This window comes from Carcharhinus amblyrhynchos, chromosome 12 (assembly GCF_965287045.1).
Source record: "Carcharhinus amblyrhynchos chromosome 12, sCarAmb.v2.hapA, whole genome shotgun sequence".
Lineage (NCBI taxonomy): Eukaryota > Metazoa > Chordata > Chondrichthyes > Carcharhiniformes > Carcharhinidae > Carcharhinus > Carcharhinus amblyrhynchos.
Window position 1 is genome coordinate 59,459,715 of NC_137335.1, and position 22,122 is coordinate 59,481,836.

General features: G+C 41.1%; 1 protein-coding gene across 5 annotated transcripts in view; it reads left to right on the plus strand.

The window, feature by feature from the left end:
• The window catches only part of LOC145351017 (metastasis-associated protein MTA3-like), a 175,490-nt gene extending 153,671 nt beyond the window's left edge, over positions 1–21,819 (plus strand). For all 5 annotated transcript variants that reach the window (XM_080200607.1, XM_080200608.1, XM_080200610.1 and 2 more), the window contains 6 exons: positions 3,846–4,034; positions 7,604–7,678; positions 9,225–9,283; positions 17,079–17,206; positions 20,462–20,613; positions 21,506–21,819. In XM_080200607.1, coding sequence (XP_080056733.1) covers positions 3,846–4,034; positions 7,604–7,678; positions 9,225–9,283; positions 17,079–17,206; positions 20,462–20,613; positions 21,506–21,745 — 843 coding nt within the window. In that variant the 3' untranslated portion in view covers positions 21,746–21,819. The remainder of the gene's footprint in view (positions 1–3,845; positions 4,035–7,603; positions 7,679–9,224; positions 9,284–17,078; positions 17,207–20,461; positions 20,614–21,505) is intronic.
• Positions 21,820–22,122: the final 303 nt, after the last annotated feature.

The following is a 22,122-nucleotide window of genomic DNA, read 5'->3' on the forward strand; positions in this document are numbered from 1 at the left end:
CGGTAGGAATAACAGATGTGTTGAGTATAGGGCTAACGGGAGGACTTTGAATAGAGTGGAGGAGCAGAGGGATCTAGGTGTATGTGTACATAGATCCCTGAAAGTTGGGAATCAAGTAGATAAGGTTGTTAAGAAGGCATACGGTGTCTTGGCGTTTATTGGTAGGGGGATTGAATTTAGGAGTCGCAGCGTCATGTTGCAACTGTACACAACTCTGGTGCGGCCGCACTTGGAGTACTGTGTGCAGTTCTGGTCCCCACATTACAGGAAGGATGTGGAGGCTTTGGAGAGGGTGCAGAGGAGGTTTACCAGGATGTTGCCTGGTATGGAGGGGAGGTCCTATGAGGAGAGACTGAGGGATTTGGGGTTGTTTTCACTGGAAAGAAGGCGGCTAAGAGGGGATCTTATAGAAACATATAAGATGATTAGAGGTTCAGATAGGGTGGATGGTGATAGCCTGTTTCCTCGGATGGAGAAATCTAGCACGAGGGGGCATGGCTTTAAATTAAGGGGGGGTAGTTATAGGACGGATGTCAGGGGCAGGTTCTTTACCCAGAGGGTGGTGAGGGACTGGAATGCCCTGCCTGCTGCAGTTGTAAATGCGCCTAGTTTGGGGGCGTTTAAGAGATTGGTGGATAGGTTTATGGACGAAAAAGGAGTGGTTTAGATTAGTGGGTCAATGTTTTTTTTTAAAAATAAGACTGGTCGGCGCAACATTGTGGGCCGAAGGGCCTGTTCCGCGCTGTAATGTTCTATGTTCTATGTTCTATGTTCTATGTGTACGTTTTGACCTCATTACCGAAGGAAAAAATTGAGTGCAGCAAAAGTTCACCAGACTTATTCCAGGGATGGCAGAATCGTCATAAGAGGAGAAATTGGTCTACTGAACCTGTGTTTACTGGAGTTTAGAAGAATGAAAAGGGATCTTATTGAAATATATAAAATTCTGACAGGATTGCACAGACTGGATGCAAGGAGTGGGGGGTGGCGGGAGGGGTCTCATCAAGAACAAGGGATCGGGATTACCTCAGGGTGGTAAAGCTGTGGAGTTCTCTAATACATAATGCTGTGGGTGTTTAAAAAAGAAATAGATTTCTACACACTAAACACTAAAGGGTTTGATGAGAGAATGGGAAGTATGGTGTTGAGATAGAGGATCAGCCATATTCACATTGAATGAACCAAATGGCCTACTTCTGCTCTTATTTTCTATGTGTCAAACTAACTGATTTTCTGTGAGAAAATGTCAGTTTAAACTTTGCCTTGTTTAGTGTTTTGATGTACCCATCGAGTTTTCAGAAAACAAAAATGTAAGCTGGGAATACGCAACAGGTTACAGAGCATCTGTGAACAGACATTGTTCAGTTGATGTTTCAGGTCAAAGGTCCCTTTTCAGGATTGGAAGATGTTATAAAATAACAGCATTTTAATAAAGGAACGACTCAAGGGGGATAAAGGGAAAAAAACACTCACAAGAAAATAGAATGATCTGCCTGTGGGAGAAACTAGAGATGGTTAAATGCTGGAAGTGATGATGTTAGCAGAAGACAAAGAGAGATATAATGAAATAAATTAAAGATGTAAAGTGCATGCACAAAATCCAGGCACAGTGTGTGTGAGTAACTGAAGGAGAATAGATAGAAAAGGAATTGTGGAAAAACTGACAGGAGGGAACAGACTCCGATGGCCTTGGAATATGAAGTTGAAATTACAGTCAGACAATCATGATCTTATTGAATGGCAGAGCAGACATGAGGGCACGAGTGGTCTACTCCTGCTGCTTTAGTTTGTATGAGTCTAGTGGAAGTGAAACAGGTTGACACCACAGTTCAGACCACTCAGTGAGTAGTGTTCTGACTTGGCATTTCAACCTCAAGTTCATAGAATCCTACAGTGCAGAAGGAGGCCATTCGGCCCATCATGTCTGCACTGACCACAATCCTACCCAGACCCTATCCTCATAACCCCATGCATTTACCTAGCTAGTGCCCCAGACACTAAGGGTAACTTAGCATGGCCAAACCACCTAAGCTGCACATCTTCGGACTGTGGGAGGAAACCGAAGCAGTCAGAGGAAACCCATGCAGATATGGGGAGAATAGGCAAACTCCACTCAGACAGTGACCCAAGCCGGGAATCAAACCTGAGTCACTGGCACTGTGAGGCAACAGTGCTAACTACTGTGCCACCGTGCCTTCCCAAATTTAAAGTTCCAATTGTTTCCTTCCTCATGTTGAATTGAATTGATTTATTATTGTCATGTGTATTGGGATATGATGAAAAGTATTGTTTCTTGCACGCTACACAGACAAACACACCATTCATAGAGTACATCGGGGAGAAAGAAAGGATAGGGTGCAGAATATATAGTGTTGCAGTTAGCAATAGGGTAAAGAGAAAGACCAGTTTAATGTGTGATAGGACCATTCACAAGTTTGGTGGCAGCAGGAAAGAAGCTGTTCTTGAGTCAGTTGGTATGTGTTTTCAGACCTATGTATCTTTTTCCCTTTGAAAGAAGATGGAAGAGAGAATGTGCGAGCTGTGTGGGGTCTTTGGTTGTGCTGGCTGCTTTCCCGAGGCAGTGGGAAGTGTAGACAGAGACAGCGGATGGGAGGTTGGTTTGTGTGATGGACTGAGCTACGTTCACAACCCTTTGTAGTTTCTTGTAGTCTTGGTTAGAGAGGGAACTACATCAAGCTGTGATACAACCAGAAAGGATGCTTTCTAAGGTCATCTTTAGGAAATTGGTGAGAGTCATAGTGGACATGCTGAATTTCCTTGGCCTTCTGAGAATCTCTGATAAAACATCCCAACTACTTTCTCAGAGAGAAAGTGGAAACTGTAGGTGTGGGTTGAAGTCAATGTTAAGGCCATAAGGCTGCAAGAACCTTATGGAAAGGTGAGGTGCCACACTTGAAACTTACATTGAGATACTTTGGAATAGTATAGGGTGCCAAAGACAGAGAGCTGGTAATTATATATTTCACAAAGAAATAATTAAAATTGTCTATATGATGGTATTTCAGATGTCTTTGTGAATGTTTCTTGTTGGAAGCCTGTATCTGTTTCAGATGTCTGAAGTTTGAATTCATGACATTCCGTGAGGTTTAACCAGTTACTATGTACAAAGGTCACACTGGTGGGCCATTATTGTTAAATTGCCCCAATATTAATATGTTTATCAATCTGGTAGACTACAATTCTCAAATGTAGATTCAGGCTTTATTTTAGCAATCTAATACAGAAATGGGGAGGCAGGTTGACAAACAGGAAATCATGTTTACTCTGTGAATGATCAATCTTTTTGACAGTTATTTGAAAATATCTGATGATGTAAATGTCAGTTTTCTGAATAAAAAAAAGTAGCCTTCAGATCTACAAAAACAAAATTTGTCTTCAACATAATTTCCAACATAATTTGCTATGATACTAGTGCTGTTGTAGCCCCGTGGTTTTAAAACGCTTACCTCTCTCTCACTTCAACAGCCACTTGTGCTGTGCTCCAATCCCGAGCTCTTCCTAATTGCTTTCCTCCCACATGCTTCACTCCCCCATTCCTTCCTGTCCCCTATCTCTGGCCACTACACTCTGCATCTAGCTATCTTGTACTTCATTCCTTAGTCCCTTCAGTACACAATTTCTTGGCTAGGAATTAGATTGTTTGTCATAACCTCACTCTGTGAACAATACCAAGAGAAATTTGATAGAGTAATTAAACAATCTTTTATTTTTACAAAAGAATTCTAATATTGATATATCATGATTATACACCTATAATAGATTATAAGTTTCCTTCTTTTGCACAAGTTACCTTATCTACTTTTGCATTTGTTTTCTTCCATTAGTTCCATGCAATGGACACATTGCACAAGCACAACTATGATTTGACAAATGCAATCAGCATTTTGGTACCTCAGGGTGGTCCTGTTCTCTGCAGAGATGAAATGGAAGAATGGTCTGCATCTGAAGCTAGCCTTTTTGAAGAGGCATTGGAAAAGTATGGCAAGGATTTTAATGACATACGGCAAGACTTTGTAAGCATATCAGAACTTTAAGTTTACCAATCATGACCTCATTGAGAAAGATTGGGTGGCACCGTAGAAATGGGATTCCTTTAAGCAGGTTAAGTTCTCAGGCAGCTTGTTATGATGACATGAAGGCTTCATCTCTGAGCTGCAAGGATTCTACATGCTGATAAGGTGTCTGCTCTTTAGACGTCAATGCATTCTTTTCCTGTGAATAAGAATAAATGAATGACAAGATAATAGAAAGTAGTTGCAAACAAGATTTAGTTTGTGCAAGAAGTATTATTCAAAGATCTACATTTTAAGTTTCCTATTCCTACATCCCCAGATCTTCCTCTACTGTTGAACACTTTGTGCAGGATTTTCCAACCACACTTCCCCCAAGAAAATCCCACCTGAGGTCAACTGACCTTTGTGTGATCCTGATCCGTCCACTACGATTCCCATGGCAGGTGGATTGCGAAAATTCAGCCTTTTACTATCCTGTCTTTTTCTTCTTGAGAATTCTCCACATCTGTCAACCACCTAAACACTTCCCGCTGCCCAAAGAAATAGCTCCTCACTTTAATCCCCTTCTTGGTTTTTGCATGAAATAACTCCTTATCTTTGGTTATTTCATGCGGCCTTAACTTTTACCCTTTGGTTATTTCACTAATTTCCTTTCCCTCTTTATTTCAAGCTCACCTCATGCCACCATATTCCTTCCTCTACCATATTCATACAAACAGGAGTCAGCTATGCAACCCTTTGAGCCTGTTCTGCCATTCGGCGAGATCATAGTGGAACTGCGGCATAACTCCACATTCCCAATTTTACACCAAATTCCTTAAATTTGAATAGCAAAAATTTTATCAATCTCAAATTTAAAATTTGTAATTGATCTAGCAAGACCCCCAAACTTCTACCATCCCTTCTATTATTGTTGTGGAGAAGTGTTTCCTAATTTCAGTCCTGAGAGGTCGAGCTCTAATTGTTAGGCTATGCTGGCCTAGTACCAGACTCTCCAGCCAGAGATAGTTTCTGTCTACTGTATCTGTTGCCCTTAGTATCTTGAAAATCATCTCTTAACCTTCTAAAATACTGTAGTTTGTCATATTTAAATCCTTGGTAAATGTTGCCCTCTCTCCATGGCCATATATATCTTTCCTAAGATGTAGTACCCATCCACTGTGAGATCATTACTTTGCTCTCATCACACATCGGTTTGAGATTTTTGTTACTGATTGGAATGCTGTAAGATTTTCTTATTTGCTTATATACTCTTCTTGAAATTTTTAGCTATTTCTGTTTTTCTTCCTCTTGTGAAAAACTACTGTCTTACTCTCATTTGGGCCCCTTTTTCTTTGGTGTGTTATCTCCCATGAAATTAACACCACTGATCATTTTGCTAATTGTCTGGCATCCACGTTTAAGGTCCCATCCTCTCAATTTCGCAAAATCTGCTTGAGTGCTCCCACTACCAGTACAGTGGCAACTTTGTAGTTTCAAATTCACACATTGGGCCTGATTTTACCATTTTCGTTCTAAGTGCCAAATCTGGGCACAATTCAGATCTGACTTCAGGCACCCCCAAATGCATTCAGTCTGGAAAAAAGAATTGCGGGTCTGAATCATGTTGTGGGTGGGACATAACACTCCCAAAACGATTGGAACTCTGAACTGTGCATGCGCAGTTAGAAAAAAATTTGAAAAAGTGCGCCTGTGTCCGATCGCTTGTGGACCGCAGAAATTGGAGAAAGTGGCCCGGGAGCAAAAAGCGTGAGCGATAGCCCCAAGACATCGCTGTACCCTTTATCCACCCCCACTGCGCTACCCACACCGATCGTGAACCCTTGCCCCTCCCCCCCCCCCCCCCCCCAAAGATCCATCTGCCCTCACCCACCAGTGAGTGATTGGGCCTCCACCCCCCCACCAGTGATACATCTTAGCTGCCTCCCTCCTCCTCATACACACCCCAACTCCCTGAGAATGATCTGGCTCCCTTCCCACCCCAGAGGAGCATTGGACCCAACAATTGCCCCGCCCCCCCCAACACGTGCAAGCACACACACACACACACACACACACACACACACACACACACACACACACACACAGCCAACCTGAGTCGGAGAGCCGTTGGAAGCTCTGAACTCGCCTCTTCAGCAGCTGGGGCACCCAATTCAGACTTCTATTCAGCATGTTCATTTCGGCACGATTCCAGATCGGCAAACGCGGCAGTAAAGGGGGAAATGCTAATAAAGTTGGGCAGGCAATTCGTTAATTCAATCTAAATGCATGCATGTGCGTTTAAATCACCATTGCGCCAGTTTTGGTCATGAATCGGATCGCGGCCATTCCCAGGCGTTGGTAAAGTGCCCATCTGCACAGACGTGGGCGCAGATCGCACTAATGGCCTCACACCCGACTTTACCATGTTTTCGTCCCAAAAACGGGCATGATGCAATGGTAAAATAGGGCCCATTGTGTATTCAAATGTGCTAAGCTTATGACTGTGGTATCCTGTCTTATTTGAATGTCAAGGTTCTTCTTCATTCCTTCTCACTGGCTAGATTCTGACTATAATTCCAGAATTACCATGGAAGAATGGAAACAATGCCCTACTGGCAATCATCTGCCTCCATCCTTTCTTCATTGTCTAAATGTAAGCAACCAGTGGATTTCATGCCCAAAATAAAAGAGCACATGTGCCTTCATTCTACTTATTCCATTCTGATCCTATGCCCCTTCCTCCTTATAAATTGTCTATCTATCTAATCTTTATTCCATTTACTTTTAATCTTCTAGCTTTATCAAATTCATCTTGCAGTCCATCTCCTGATCTTTTGCCCTACTTTTCATCCAACTTCCTTTCTTGCTGATATTCCTCTTATTTCTATTCCTTAGTATTGTCTGCACCCCTTGCAAAACACCCGTTCCCATCATCTTCTCCAAAATGCCCACCTTGAACCCTTCCATCCTCACTTACTGCTGCCTTATCTCAAATCTTCAAATGCATTATTTTATTACAGTGATATGACTATCTCCCACCAGATCCAACAATTTAGTTTATATCCTGCCCACAGCAAAGGAATTACTTTGTCAAATCATGAATAACTTCTTCTGCACTTTTGCCTGCTTTCACTGAAGCTTCACATCCGTGGTCATTCAATGCTTTTCAAACATAGCTCCTTAGCAGACCAGCTTAATGTAGTTGTTCTCACTATGTCCATTCGTAGTTGTCCTAATGACCTCATTACATGTTCTCCAATGATTTATCTGAAGAAGATTAAGTACTTTATGTCTTTATATCATAACTTGTATGTTATCCCATATCTTATGTCTTTGCATATGCTGGCATGCAGTATATTTCAGGCCGTTAGTGTCTAGAATCCAACTTACTTTTTCCTTTCTGAAATCCTACGGTATACAAATTTTATTAGTTAAATGTGAAAAGCATGAACTAATGTATATGTTTCATTTGAAAAGTTTGTTTTAAAAGACATAAAAGACACGTTTTAAAATGTTCTGAAGCCATTTGATAAGAATGAATTTTGCCTTATCTATAACTCAGTTGTTTGTCTGTATATTTTTAATAGTTACCATGGAAATCACTTACCAGCATCATAGAGTACTATTACATGTGGAAAACTACAGATAGATATGTACAGCAGGTATAAATATTTACGTGCATTTATGAATATTTACTAAATTATTTACAGTTTACAAAATTACTAATTTTTCATTTGAAATGTGTGATAATCATATTGTTCATGATAAAAATAATATTTAGTGAATGAAATTGCTCAATGCAAATTGAAAATATCCAGGAGTAAACAATTTTTAAACGTAAGAGAGGGGATTAAGGGTTATGGGGAGAGGGCAGGAATGTGGATCTGAGCCACGACAGATCAGCCATGATCTTATTGAATGGCGGGGCAGGCTCGAAGGGCTAGATGGCCTACTCCTGCTCCTATTTCTTATGTTCTTATGTTCTTATGTAAAATATACTTTAAAAAATGACATAGTTGGCTTATGCCAGCTGACAGAACTTTGAGATTATTATTTGTAGCAATTTCTTCCTTGCAAAATTAATACACCTATGAGATTCTTATTTATGAAATGGTCTGTTGAAAATAGTAGAGTTGGTGACATCTCTGTTCTGTTTATTTAGACAGCTTCAGTTAAATAAATCATATTTTTTATTTCCAGACAAAAAAAATTCTAATTATGCTGGCTCATATGAGTTCCATTCATCGTGGCAGAGCTACCTTGTTGATATGTATCAGGGTTCACTGAAATAGGCAAACCGTTTAGGACCAATATCACAAAATCACACTCCCACTCATTTTAATGGACAGAAAATAATTGGGAAAAATCAACTCTGAATTTCTTACGATGCACTCAGAGCAGGCGTGCACACTTCTATGAAATTGGCCTTTTATAAACCTCAGCCAAAGGCTTTTTTTGTGATGGTCAGAATTTCAAACTGGTAATAGTCCATTGTTTTTATACCTGAAATGTCCAAGATATTCTTTGTTCAGGGGACTGCCCAGAGAATAGGCAACGGTGCAGACAGTTAACCCAGTATTGACTGAAACAATTTTTCTTTTAAAATAATAGGTGAATGAGGATATAGCCTCTCAGGAGCACATTTTTTATTCACCCATGGGTTTGACATCACTGACAGGGCTATCATTTATTTCCCATCTCTAATTATGCTTGACAAGGTGACGGTGAGTTGCCTTTTTAGACTGTTGGAATCTGTGTAGTGTAAGCACACCCACAGTCCGCTTAAGGCAGGGAGTTTCAGAATAGTGCAAGAACAGCCATATAATTCAGTCAGGGTGGTGAGTGACTTGTAGGGGAATGTGCAGGTGGTGATGTTCCCATGTTCCTGTTGCTTTGGTTCTCCTGGGTAGTAGAGATCAGAGGTTTTTTTGGAAGTTTATGTTGAAGGAGCCTTGGCAAACTGTTGCTGTTACTTTTAACGGGGTCAACTTTTGTAGAAAAGTTTCTGGGTTGTTGAGGAGACAAAGACTGACCTTTTAAACAGGAAGTCAAAAGCAAGCTATGGTTAATTCAATGTTATTCCAAGTAAAGCAGGTTGTAAACCGTGTGGCTGCGTGGTAAAAAATGAAGTAATTCAGCTGAAAATTAGGTAACGTGTAATGATGATGAGATAATTTTGTCCTATAATTGTATTTTTTCTATTTTTAGAAGCGTCTTAAGGCAGCTGAGGCAGAGAGCAAACTGAAACAGGTGTACATCCCAACATAGTAAGTGCCTGTAAACCATTTTGCAGTTCTAACTATTAAAATGTCACGATGGAGAAAATATTTTGTAGGTTCCAAGTTTAAAATATTGGTTACAAGATTAATGGAGAGCCAAAATAGCCTTTTTCATTTATAGATCTACATGAATAAGAACAATAATCCACCATCTTTGAACCAGAAGATTGTCTGGGGGTAGTTTTCTTTGAGTTACAAGCTTTGTGGGTTGTAATTTACTGTCCCTGCCTCTTCCCCCTGGGGGAAGAATGGCTGACCTGCAAATTGTAAGTGTTTGGGGTAGGTAAGAGGGATGTGTTGGCAATTTAGAGACCATGTTGAGAGGAGAACCTGTGGGAGGGTGTTGCACCTTGGGAGGGCACATTGATGGGTCAAGGAATCCCATTAAGGAGGGATCCCCTTCCCCACCACCAGCCCACGTAGGGGAAAGATGTTGGGCTGGGTGTTTGCTGCAGGATTTAATGCCTGTTAAATCCCGACGGTAGTGGGATGAGGTCCTTAACTAAGCTTTAATTGCCAATTTAAGGGCCTCAATTAAGCCATTTGAAGTTTGGTAAAACTGTGTTGCGGGTGGTGCAAGATTGGTCAGTGGTAGGTAGTCTGGCTGCCCATTGGGTTTTACATACACCCTCAACCCCTCTATTTTCAAAGCTGCCAGCAGTGCAAAGTACAATCCAGCTAAATGAGCCTGTTTGGATGATCTCACTTCCTCTTCCGTCCATGTTCATTTTTGTAAAGAATTTAGTAGTTGGCTTGATTTTGCTCAGTTTGCTTGCTGCATTCTGCAATAGGCTTGGCTATTGGTCAGTGTATGATATGTTTGTGTTAAACACCTCAATTTTAAAATTCTCAACCTTGTTTTCAAATCAAGGGCCTTGCCCTTCCTATCTCTGTTATGTCTTGTGGCACTACAACATTCTAAGATATTGTTGCCCCTCCAATTCTGTGTTGTTTCAGATTGCCAAATTTAAGCACAAAATCACTGGTAGCTGTGCCACCAGATCCCAAGGCTTTCAGCCCTAAACCACACTGCTTTTTACTTCTCTTGCTTTAAGATATTTTTTAAAATCTATCTCTTTGATTGAGCTTTTGGCCATTCATTCCTGTGAAGTGCATTAGGAGTGCTATATAAATGCTAGTGTCATTGTTGTAAACTGATTATGTTTGACCAAATAGGTTTTCAGTGAGAAATATTTTAAGAGTCCACCCAAAATTTGGCAAAGCAACTTGTTCAAGTTTCATTCCTGGAGCTATAAGAATGCTTGTTTGCACGTGTACTTGAATCCTCTTCAGTGTTTGAGGAACACTGGACTTTGAGGGGTTTGTTCTGATTCAGTGATGGCGTCAATTTGTTTCAATGTGTACACTAAGTACTGAAATCCTTCCTAGTGACTGATTTTCATGCCATCTCCTTACCTTGAATTTCGACTTATGGCCCATACAGTCTGAAATCCCGGAGCCTTGCGGGAAACCTCAACATAATGTTCTTGCTCAGCAGAAGATGATTATGACAACAAAGTCCTCCAAAGCTCCTTTTTCTCCAGGTTGTCAAATGTCTCTCCAGCTCTACCTCATGTGCATGAGAAGGATTTCAGGAAGGGAAGTCAAAGGATCTGCTGACCGTGTTGTTCAGTGTACCACCTCACAGGTCTGGAGGAAGGTGCTGAATTTCTGGGAGTTATGTTACTCCTTTTGGCACTAGAGTAACAGGATTCTGAATTTTCTGAATGACAGGATTCTGCTATAAACCTGCAGTCAGCCGACACTAATATCAAGCATGTCACTAAAGCAAACTTGCCTTTGATCAACAAAAATGTCTTTGGCAGGAATTGCTAGTGTGCCACTTAATGCTTCAACTGAGGATTTTATTGTTTTGCTGCTTGAACTTCAAAAAAAGTTAATATTTCAGTGTTCAGAAAATAGCTGATTGGTGAGTAATTCAGTTAGTCTCGAGCACCTACAAATAGCAAAGCCTAAATGTTGTTATTGCCGTGGACCCCAAACCGAGTATGACCAGTCCATCCTGGAGTGCATGATGGGGGAATTCCATCCCTGAGTTACACTTTCAAGACTGGATTGATTCCTGAAAGGTTTGGCTTATGGGGAGAGATTGAGCAGAGTGGGCCTTTATTCTGTGGAGCAAGTGGGAGGCAAGAAGTCCCAAATCCATCGGATAACTGTCTGTTTGGAATCTGTAGGATTGCTTCCGAGGTTGGCATCCTCAACTCCCATCATTGGAAGCCCTACACCTCACCCACCCCAGGTCTGAAACCTGAGTACTCCAACCCCACCTGCACCCATGCATGGAGTTTCTTCCATCCTTTAGAATTTCTTCACCCTTCTTGCAACCAGAGACTTTTGCCCCCACCCCCCACTCTCACCTCACCCATTCAGAGTCTCCTCCTCACCGGTACGAAATGTCTCCTCCTCCTCCCAGTCTTCTGTCCTGAATTTTCCCTCCCATCCTTTGCAGTGTCTCCTTCCCTTCTCCCACTCCCTGTCACCAATATCTCCACTCACCACCTCCTCACAATCTCCCCCTTTCCTGTCCCCAGCATCTCTCTCTCTCTGCCACAAAGAAAGTGATTAGGCACATTGTGCCTTATTCCTGGAGCATGTTGCACTCACTGCCTTTTTAATATCTGTCTTTTCAGCAGCATTGAGGCTACCTCCCACAATCAGTTGGCGTTTGATGGCACTTGGACCTCAAACTAATTGTAACTGAGAGCTGCATATAGCCTGAGACCTGCCACTGAGATCTTGCTGCACAGGGTTGGAAGAAGATTTCAAATGTTTCTTTCTGAGATCAGGAAAACCATTTTTGGATCTCTCCTCACCTGGAGTTCCCTTCTCCTTCCCATTGATAAGATCCTTCCAGTCTCACATGCTGCACTCTTGCAAATAAATTAACTTCTATGTTGCAGCTCCAAGGAAATGAGTTCTGACTAAATTAGATTTTTTTTAAGCAAGGTCTATATTTTTAATTAGCATTTGATCAGTTTGCAGACACAGTCTTCAGATGGATTTGCAGTTTCAACTTTCAAGATGATGAGTCAAAGAGTTTTCATACTCAAAGCTTGTGTCTATGGAAGCAGCTCAGGTCACGTTTCGGCTTGCTGACTTTGATATTTATATCTGCCACTTTCTTAGCCTCTGCTTGGTATTGTTGTTTTAGGGCAGCCCTCACCGTTCGTAAGAGTGCTGAATGTAACTCAAGCCAGCCTGCCTCTAAAACGCTGCCATTGTCACCTCACTCCTTTCACTGCTGCAGCGAAGATGGCACCCAGCAAATTCTTGTCAATATCTAGTTTCAATTGATTGATTTTTGTTATAATCTGGGTAAGTTTCTAATTGGATAGTTTGTCCTTGTTTGAGTCATCGAGCTTCAGACAGGCTGTTGACCTTTTTTCACATGGTGCTGTAACCTGCTCCAACCTAAAATATATGAGAAATTAGGACTGTCATTACAGGACATTTTTGAGAGCTATTTCATAATCAGTACACCCTGTTGATTTAACATAATTCTAGTTGATGGTAATAACCCTGCTCTCCATTGAAAGCATTAGCTCAGTTGAAATAGCAAGTCAGTCCTACATTCGTGTAACCAATAGCAGGACATTTCCTGATTTCAGCTGATTAAAATAGGTTGTCACTTTCTGTTCAAAGTTTGATTGCTGTTATCAGTTAGGTAAAAAAACTGCCAATTTTAAACCCATTCTTAGGTCTTGGTTAAATTAATAAGAGATATTGTATCATATTAAAAACCCTTGGTAGATATTAAGTACTAGACAACAGTCTGCTAATGTGTCTGTGTCTAGCCTTCATTTTACTCACAGAGCCTTACTAGACCATGCTTATAATTGAGCTTTGATCAAGGTTGAAATCATCTATTCTGTACTCTGAAATGCAATTCCCATGGCATGGATTCACCTTAATATTTCAGATTGATGAACCTTGGTCATGGGCTTAAAGACTTAAATATGGGGAATTGTATCTTTGCTGGGTTGTTCAGTGTTTGTGGTATCACCCACGTCCTCTCCACCTCGGAGCCATATGCTTATCAACCTTTCTATTTCATGATGATCAATCTCCAAACATAATATTCTTTGCAAACCTAGGCTACAAAGCTGTTGGTGTATTCACAGTTTAAAAAAAATACATGTTGGAATCATTTTTAGAGAATGCTGACATCTAGATAGGTGTTCCACCCATGAGACAGGTGACCATGTCAATTTGTCACTACAAATTCATGTTTAAAACTTGTCAGTATTTGTAACTGGGAACTCCAGCTTTAATTGATAGGAATTAATTGTATCAAAATGATTTAGTTTCTTAAGAGATTGCTGCACATAATAGATGGATCACCTTAATATTGTTTTATTTCAGTTCAATACTTAAGGTAACACTCAGTTGACCCCCGATTATTTATTTAAATATGATAAGCATGTTGCCAAGTTCAGCGCCCACCCACACCACCTCCTCATATTATGGGGTGAGTTCTGGGGTAGGTGAGAAAATGGTAAGATGGGCACCTGCCCTATTTTATTTTGACTGGGTAAAATCCAGCCCACGGATGGGTAATGCTATAATGGAACTTAAACATGAGAATGAGAAACTTAATAAGAGGCATTGGGGAACTGGAAGTCAATATAAGTTGGCAAGATTGGGTGATTGATGAGTGATTTGGTGTGCAGTCATTTGGTAGGCAGCAGGGTTTGAGAGGAACGATTGAGAGCATGGGTAAGACGTGACAAACATGTTAATGATTTGGTTTCAACAGCATATGGGCTAAGGCAGGGTGGAGATGAGCAATATTTTGGAAATGGCAGAGGGCAGTAATGGTCTTTGTGATGGTGAGGATACAGTTGGAGGTTCATTTTGGGTTGAAGAGGACACTGATATACAATCTTGTTCAACTTGATACAGTGACTGGGAAAGTAAGAAGAGTACAGAGTTTGTGTTGGAATAAAGGTCATGGTTTTGACATTTAACTGGAGGAAATTGAGGGTCATCCAGTGTCTTGGACAAACAGTGTGACAAGATAGTGGAGGGTCTGAGACAGTTGTTGGAGAGGAAGAATTGGCAAATGACAGCATGCAAGTGAGAATGAGGAGATGTCCGTGGATAGATCCTTGAAGTGGTGGGAGACCTCCAGAAATGAAGTACAGAAGCGGGAGGAGAAGCAATTGCTGCTAGTTACAAATGAACATGTACACTACATCATAACTGCAAATCAAGATTAAATTATTCTTTTAATTTTAGATGTGTTTTTTATACAACATATATATGTACTGCAATAAATGTGTTGCATTATATCATCAATTAAAGGTAATTTAAAATCATAGCTTACTTCAAACACAAATTGAATTTTCCCCTTTGCTGAACTTGGTAGCATGTCAACATTTGACAAATTATTTTTAAATGCATTTGACACTGAAAAAACAAACTAATATTTCATATTGATAAATTGTGACTACTCATACAATACATTGACAAATAGGTATAATCGTCCAATATGTGCCTCATTCTTCAATTGGAGCACTTAATAGCACAAACACATTGGACTGGATTTTGTGGGGCAGATGGAGGTCTCACCCGCAGTTCAGAGGACAGGCAGGGGAACCCCTGCCAATTAAGTGGCTGCCATCAGGCCTCCCCCGACAGCAAAGGTGCTATCTGCTGAGAGTTGCCAGCCAATCAGACACTGCCAGCTTCTCTTCCCTACCTGCAGGATCAGTGGCTGGTGATGGCACTGCATCCATTAGAGACAAAGGAACATTGTGGCACATACACCAAAAGTCTACTCTGTTTACACTTCCTGCTGCCTCGGCAAAGCAGCCAGCATAGTTAAGAATCCCGCGCCCCCTTACATTCTCTTTTTCCCGATAGAAGAAGGTGGAAAAGATACAAAAGTCTGAGATCATGTCCCAACTGACACAAGAACAGCCTCTTCCCTGTTGCTGTCAGACTTTTGAATGGACCCACCTCGTATTAAGTTGATCTTTTTCTATACCCTAGTTATGACTGTAACACTACATTCTGTGCGCTTTCATTTCTTTCTCTATGAATGGTATGTTTTGTCTAAATAGCACAAGAAACAATACTTTTCACTGTATGTTAATACACGTGACAATAATAAATCAAACCAAATCCAAGTAAGCAAGGATGGGGAGAGGGGGGAGTGCAGCCAGAAATCTGAAATCCAACCTGAAAATGCTGGAAATACTCAGCAAGTCAGGCAGTGATAAACTGAGGTAATGGCAGTGATCTTACCAGCTGTTCACGCAACACTCCTACTGCAATGAGGTTGAAAAATTTGTCACACAGCCAAACCTCCATTCACTGTAGTGGAATGGGAAAGTCCCACCAGTGTGAACAATGGTGACATTCTGACCAGCGTTTCAGGTTGATGACCTTACGTTCTGATAAAAGGTGATTGAAATGAAATACTGGGCCCTATTTTACCATTTTGATTCCAAGTGCTGGGCAAACTTGGAACGGGGAGTGTTTCAAATCTGATTTTTAAATCCATTCTCAGGTGTCCCGATACGCACTCTGCCTGCAAAAATATCAGCGATTACAAATCATAATGCACAAACCTGTGAGCAGAGCTTAATACACCCCAGGTCCTGCAGCTCCGATCAGCACCTCCAACTGTGCATGCGCAGAAAAAGAATGATGAGTGCTGCTCCCCTGCCACATCCTCCTGGGCTGTATAATGCCTCCCCCTGGCCCTCTCAGATGTTGCCCCACCTCCACAACGTTACTGACCCCCTTATCTGCCACCCAGACTGATTGTGCCTCCCCCCCCCCCCCCCACCGATCTCAAGCAGAGTGACGGCAGAACCCCCTGCCTTCACTGCCACTGATCTCAAGCAGAATGACAGTGGGGCCCCTCCTCCCCCACCGATCTCAAGCAGAGAGCCGTCCGACACTAGGTGCCTACCTCCTCATTAACTGGAGCATCTGAATCAGATTTACATGGAGCATGTCTGTTTCGCAATGATTCTGGATGTGTGAATGCGGTGGTAAAAGGGGAAGGGCCGGCAAAGTTGGGTATGCAGCCGTTAAGTGAATTTAAATGCATGCAAATGCACTTAAATAGCTGTTGCGCCTGTTTTGGGTGCGGGCCTTGGTAAAGGGGGAACCAGTGTGGAGGCAGGCGTGGATCGCACTACTCGCCTCACGCCTGACTTTACCATGTTTTCACTCCCGAAAATGGGTGCAACACGATGGTAAAATTGGGCCCATTAGCTTTCTGCACAGGTGCTGCCAGATTTGCTGCGCACTTCCAGCATTTTGTTTTTTCAGCTGCTGTAATGCTTGGTCAAACTGTGAAGGCTTTTCCACAGCCTGGATCATCTGTTAAAACACTTTTTCAGATACAGCCAGGGTGCAAGCTACTGCAGAGGATAACAGAACTTTCTGATCTTTTTGCAACTGCAAATGATTTGTTCCGTTAGATGGGCTGAGCATGTTACCTCAATATATCTGGCTCACCCACTTGCTGAGCAATCATTTCATTGTGACGTGAATCTGAGCTGCAAAGATATTGAGCACCTGGAAGTTGGTTGTTTAACACTCTGATGTTGCTATTGTAGGAAGGGGACAATTTGCTGGAATTTAATGCTGGGCATATCAAAACTGATGTTACTACATGCACCTCCAAAGATGGTATTTTGCTGACTTTGTTTCAGTTTGTAATTTTTAATCACTCTGGTTTTTGGTGTACTGTTTCTCTCTAATGATTGAACATTTTTCTACTTCTACTTTTTAAATATAGCAATAAACCTAATCCCAATCAGATATCAAGCATTAATGGAAAGCCTGCTATGGTGAATGGTCCAACTGGGGGAGTGGTTTATCCACCCCAGAACTCGGGCATAGGCCGGCCCTGTGAGAGTTGTTACAGTGAGTACTGTCAAAACTAAATTATTTCAGAATAAGACCTGAAACAAGAGGATACTGCAGCCAGACATATTCTTTGTAAATTGACAGATATTTTTGCCTGCCAGGGGATTAATTGACCATTAATATTTTTGGTTTCTATGATTCTGTCTGACTCTACAACCCACAGCCTTTAGCTTCAGATGACAATTCTACAATGTCAGAGGAAGACATGCTTAAGTCAAACATTGAAATTTTTTAAAGACATATTTTGTTTGAAACTGACTAAAGTGATTTCAAATCTACAGCAAGATGGCCAAAGCTAACTGCGGCACTACATCAAAGACAACAAGTCTATGAATTTCAGTACATACAATGGCTTTTTTGGGGATTTGTAAACAATTCTCTTTCTGCCTTATCAAAGGTATCTATGGAGGCATCCACAGTGCTCAACAATGGAAAATGAACTATTCAGAGCCTGATTACATGAACAAAAGACCTTGATTCTTTCCTAAGATAGCTCTCCAGATGAGCTAATCAAGTTATCATCAAAAAATGCAATTATTTTTAGAAATTGAAGAGAGCTTTTTGTGTGTGTTTGAAGCATGCGCTTGGGGCAGAACATCAGCAGTTGAATGAAGAAAAGCCCCTTGCTCTCACTAGTGGCAGAGCATGAAGAAAAGGGGACATGTCCTCTCTCTGTCCAATCCCAAAAATCTCTGCATCTAAAGACTGAGCACTGCCTACTAAATTTAATTGTATCTTCATTAATTGGAGTAAATAAAAAGCTTTTAAAGAAATACTTCCATTTTCTGCATCATTGCCAGAGAAGAAGGAAACATCGGCTACATCTGTAAATTGGAACATCAAGACTGGCTGATTCTATCTGTTGCAGGAGAAGATAGCCTGCAATGAACTACGAACGTTTTATGTGAACTCTAACGTGACACAATCAAAGCCCTCCTACTCTGTCACCTGTATTTGTGTGCTGCATGTATGTGTTTGCACAAGCTTTACCTGGGTTAGATTTTAGTGTTTAAAAAAAAGTCTCACTTTCTTTAAGTTAAGAAAACCTGACCACAGGTCAAATATCCTTACCTGTAAATCCAAAATCTGAACACATCCAGAAACCGCACTTCGACCTTAAGCACGGGAAGCCTGTGATCTGAGCTGACACAAATCTTGCCGACTGCAACCAATCTATATTGTTCAGTGCTGCATTTCACTTTTTATTTCATTATGTCTGTTGTCATCAATACCACTAAAATTGGGCCTTGTGTTGGACCAGATCTCAAATATTGTGTTATAGTGAGCGTCTTGTATGCATACGCGGACAGAGATATATCATGTAGCCAATTGCCAACAAGAATACTAAAAGAATAAACTGCAATGTATAAATTACTCTCAACACTGAAGATATTATTAATGTGGAAGTTAAATTGACCTTATCTTCTTGAGCAGTCCCTTGGGACCGTGGATGACTTGCTTACCCTCCAGTTTGATGGGCTCTGAGATGGCTGATAAGTCCAGTACACAATCTGCAGATTCTGCCACATGTGGAGTAGGGGGTGTGAGAAGAGTTGGGTAATTGGGCTGTTTTGAGCTTTGTACCCTCCCACTGATGACTCCACTTTGTCACTGCACACTCCCAACAAAGTGTCTCTAAGTGCTCAGCGCCCTACCAAACATGCTTTCTCCATTTTGGATGTTCACAAGCCAGTATGTCCTATGAATCAGTAGTATGTTTGACCTTTTCGGGGATGATTTGAGGGCATTTACAGTTTCAGCTGCATTCTTGGATGTCCCCTGCCATGCCCAATCTCTGGGTCGAGCACTTGCTTCGGATGTCTGGTGTCAGGAATATAATGGAAAGATCCCACCTAGTGGAGCTGGTTTTGAGTGATTAGTGCTTTGCTGCTGGACAGGTTGGCCTGGACAGGATATTGCTGTTGGACCGTCTTTTGTGCCACCACAATGAAAGCACAGCTGGTGTTGCTTCTCTAGTGCTTTGAGGTGCCAACTATTGGCTGTCCAAGTTTCTGACATGTATTAGAGGGTATCCATTACTGCTGCAGTTTTGGGCGCCGTACTTACGCAAGGATATTTTGGCCTTGGAGGGAGTGCAGAGGAGGTTTACTAGGCTGATGCTGGAGTTGAGGGGGTTGAGCTATGAGGAGAGGCTGAATAAACTAGGCTTGTACTCGTTAGAGTTTAGAAGAATGAGGGGAGATCTCATTGAGACGTATAAGATGATGAATGGGATGGATAGGATAGAGGTGGAGAGACTCTTCCCGCTCAGAAAGGATAGTAGGACTAGGGGGCACAGCCTCAAGATAAAGGGGGGGCAGTTTAGAACGGAGTTGAGGAGGAACTTCTTCACTCAAAGGGTGGTGAATCTCTGGAATTCTCTGCCCGTTGAAGTGGTGGAGGCTACCTTGCTAAATATTTTTAAGATGTGGGTTGATGGGTTTTTGATAAGAGAGGGGATTAAGGGTTATGGGGAGAGGGCGGGAAGGTGGAACTGAGCCACGACAGATCAGCCATGATCTTATTGAATGGCGGGGCAGGCTCGAAGGGCTAGATGGCCTACTCCTGCTCCTATTTCTTATGTTCTTATGTTCTTAACCTCGGGTTTGGGATCCGAGCTCTCAGAGACTCTCTTCCTCCATTGACCAAAGGCTGATTAGAGGAGATGATGAATTTCATCAAGAAAAAGCTCCCAAGATACAAAATATAGTCCACATTTTCCAGGATCTCACCCGGGTTTGATTCCAGCCTTGAATGATTGTCTGTGTGGAGTTTGCACATTCTCCCTGTGTCTGCATGGGTTTCCTCTGGATGCTCCGGTTTCCTCCCACAGTCCAAAGATATGCAGGTTAGGTGGATTGGCTGTGGTAAGTTATCCCTTGGTGTTCAAAGATGTGTCGGCTGGCTGGATTAGCTGTGTAAAATGTGTGGGGTCATAGGAAAACTGTACCATCAAATTTACTCCTAATCATTGGATTTCATTGGAGCAATTCCAATTTATTTTGGGTTTTGGACTTCTAGCAATCAGATGGAAAATAATTCAACAAATCACATAAACGTCGGAATAGTCAGAAAATTAGAAAATTAACAACTAATTTGGATTTTCTTGGAGATCTATACTTGTGATTGCAATTTCTTACAACGTTCCACAGTTTTAATAGGTAGTAATTCTTTTTATAGGCTGAAATATTCAAACCTTTTTCATAATTGGAATAAGTAACTTTTACTTTCCATTCTTCGCTTCTTTTTCAGTCACACAATCTCAACAGTGGTATTCATGGGGACCTCCGAATATGCAATGTAGACTTTGTGCTTCATGCTGGACGTACTGGAAGAAATATGGTGGTCTGAAGATGCCTACTCGAACAGAGGCAGAGAAAATGTCCCCCACGCACGATAATTCGGTAACAATGGGCAGAAAGATTTCAATTTTCCAAATTATTTCTACTGGTGATTAGCTGCTGAGACGTAGTGGTTCAAAGTATGATTGATGGATCAGCTTATGTTGTTTTCTACCAGAAGTAATTTCTGTCATTAATTTGTGGCAGTGGCAGATATTTTATTTATACTCTGCAAACTCCATTGCCTCCCGTTGTTCCTAATATATGCGTGACCTTAATAAGATTTCAAATTAATGCTGATTGGGCTCTCCAGTCTGGCTGTATAAAACTACTTTAGCATTTTGATCGATATTCTTTCTCATCTTTTCCTCCTTAATAGAGAAAAGGATACTGTACCTTTCTATCACGATGGCACAAGAACCCATTACAGCATAATCTTGTCATCTTACGTTTTAAAATGACTGCAAAGCCCCCACAAAGTATGACAGAGTAAAGTTAACATTAAGCTTCAAAATGTAGTGTTTACTCAGATGGTTGTAAACACTTCAGATAGCTGGGAATGTTACAGATGGCACGGTCAAGTTTATACTTCTCCTAAAGTGCCATTGATGTTATTTTGCATGTGTACAATGTAGGATTGTCTTAGCTTTATCCCATGGTACAAACTAGTCAGGTTAATCAGTCTTGAGTCTAGAATAAATTAAAATCAAACACGATAATAAAAAAAGTTTTGAGTGTGTTGGTAATGAGAAACTGATGTTCAATGTCTCTTTCACCTCCCAAATGGTGTTTGTTTGGCTTATCTTTCTTTCCTCCTAGTGTGTATTCAGAGGCTAAGGAATGTGGCTTTCCAAATTTGACTTACAAATGCTGTTTGTGGTAGTGCTTTTTGTTTTGCAATGTGCAATGCATTTACTGACTAACTATATTCTCTTTTTCTCCATATTTTGAAAAGGAGCCGCACATAAGAGGTGCCTTTCGTCATGGCCAACCTGGTGTGCCAATACACATCGATAGTCCGAAGTCTACTTTGAAGACCCGCCAATCTTTCTTCTTGCAGACAACACATCTTACAAAACTTGCCAGGCATGTCTGCAGAGATATTCTGCGACTGAAACAAGCAGCAAGGAGGCCATTTGTTCCAATTAACTGTGCTGCCATTAAGGCAGAATGTAAGAACTTTTTAAATTCCTAGCTTTGACTTTCATGCTTTCAACCATTCCCTGTCCTATTGTTTGCAATAAATGATACTTATGACTTACTACATTATTTATTTGTGTGGATTTTTTTTTGAATTTGCTCAAAAGTCTTCTGTTGTTGTATGTGTTATTCTGTGAACAACTTCAAGGAAGACTGTCTGCTTGAAAAAATTAAGAGTAATGTCTCAAAAATCCTATTTTTAAATAACTAAGAGGATTTGGATTAATAATGGAATTCATTTTTAACATTCAAAAAAGTTGCCTCATGCTAAACACAATCTTTATCACTGAGAAATGGTTTAGTTTTAATGCCATGTAAAGAAATCTGTTTACATGTCTTTAATTTTTTTGATTATGTAGTAATAGTTTAAGG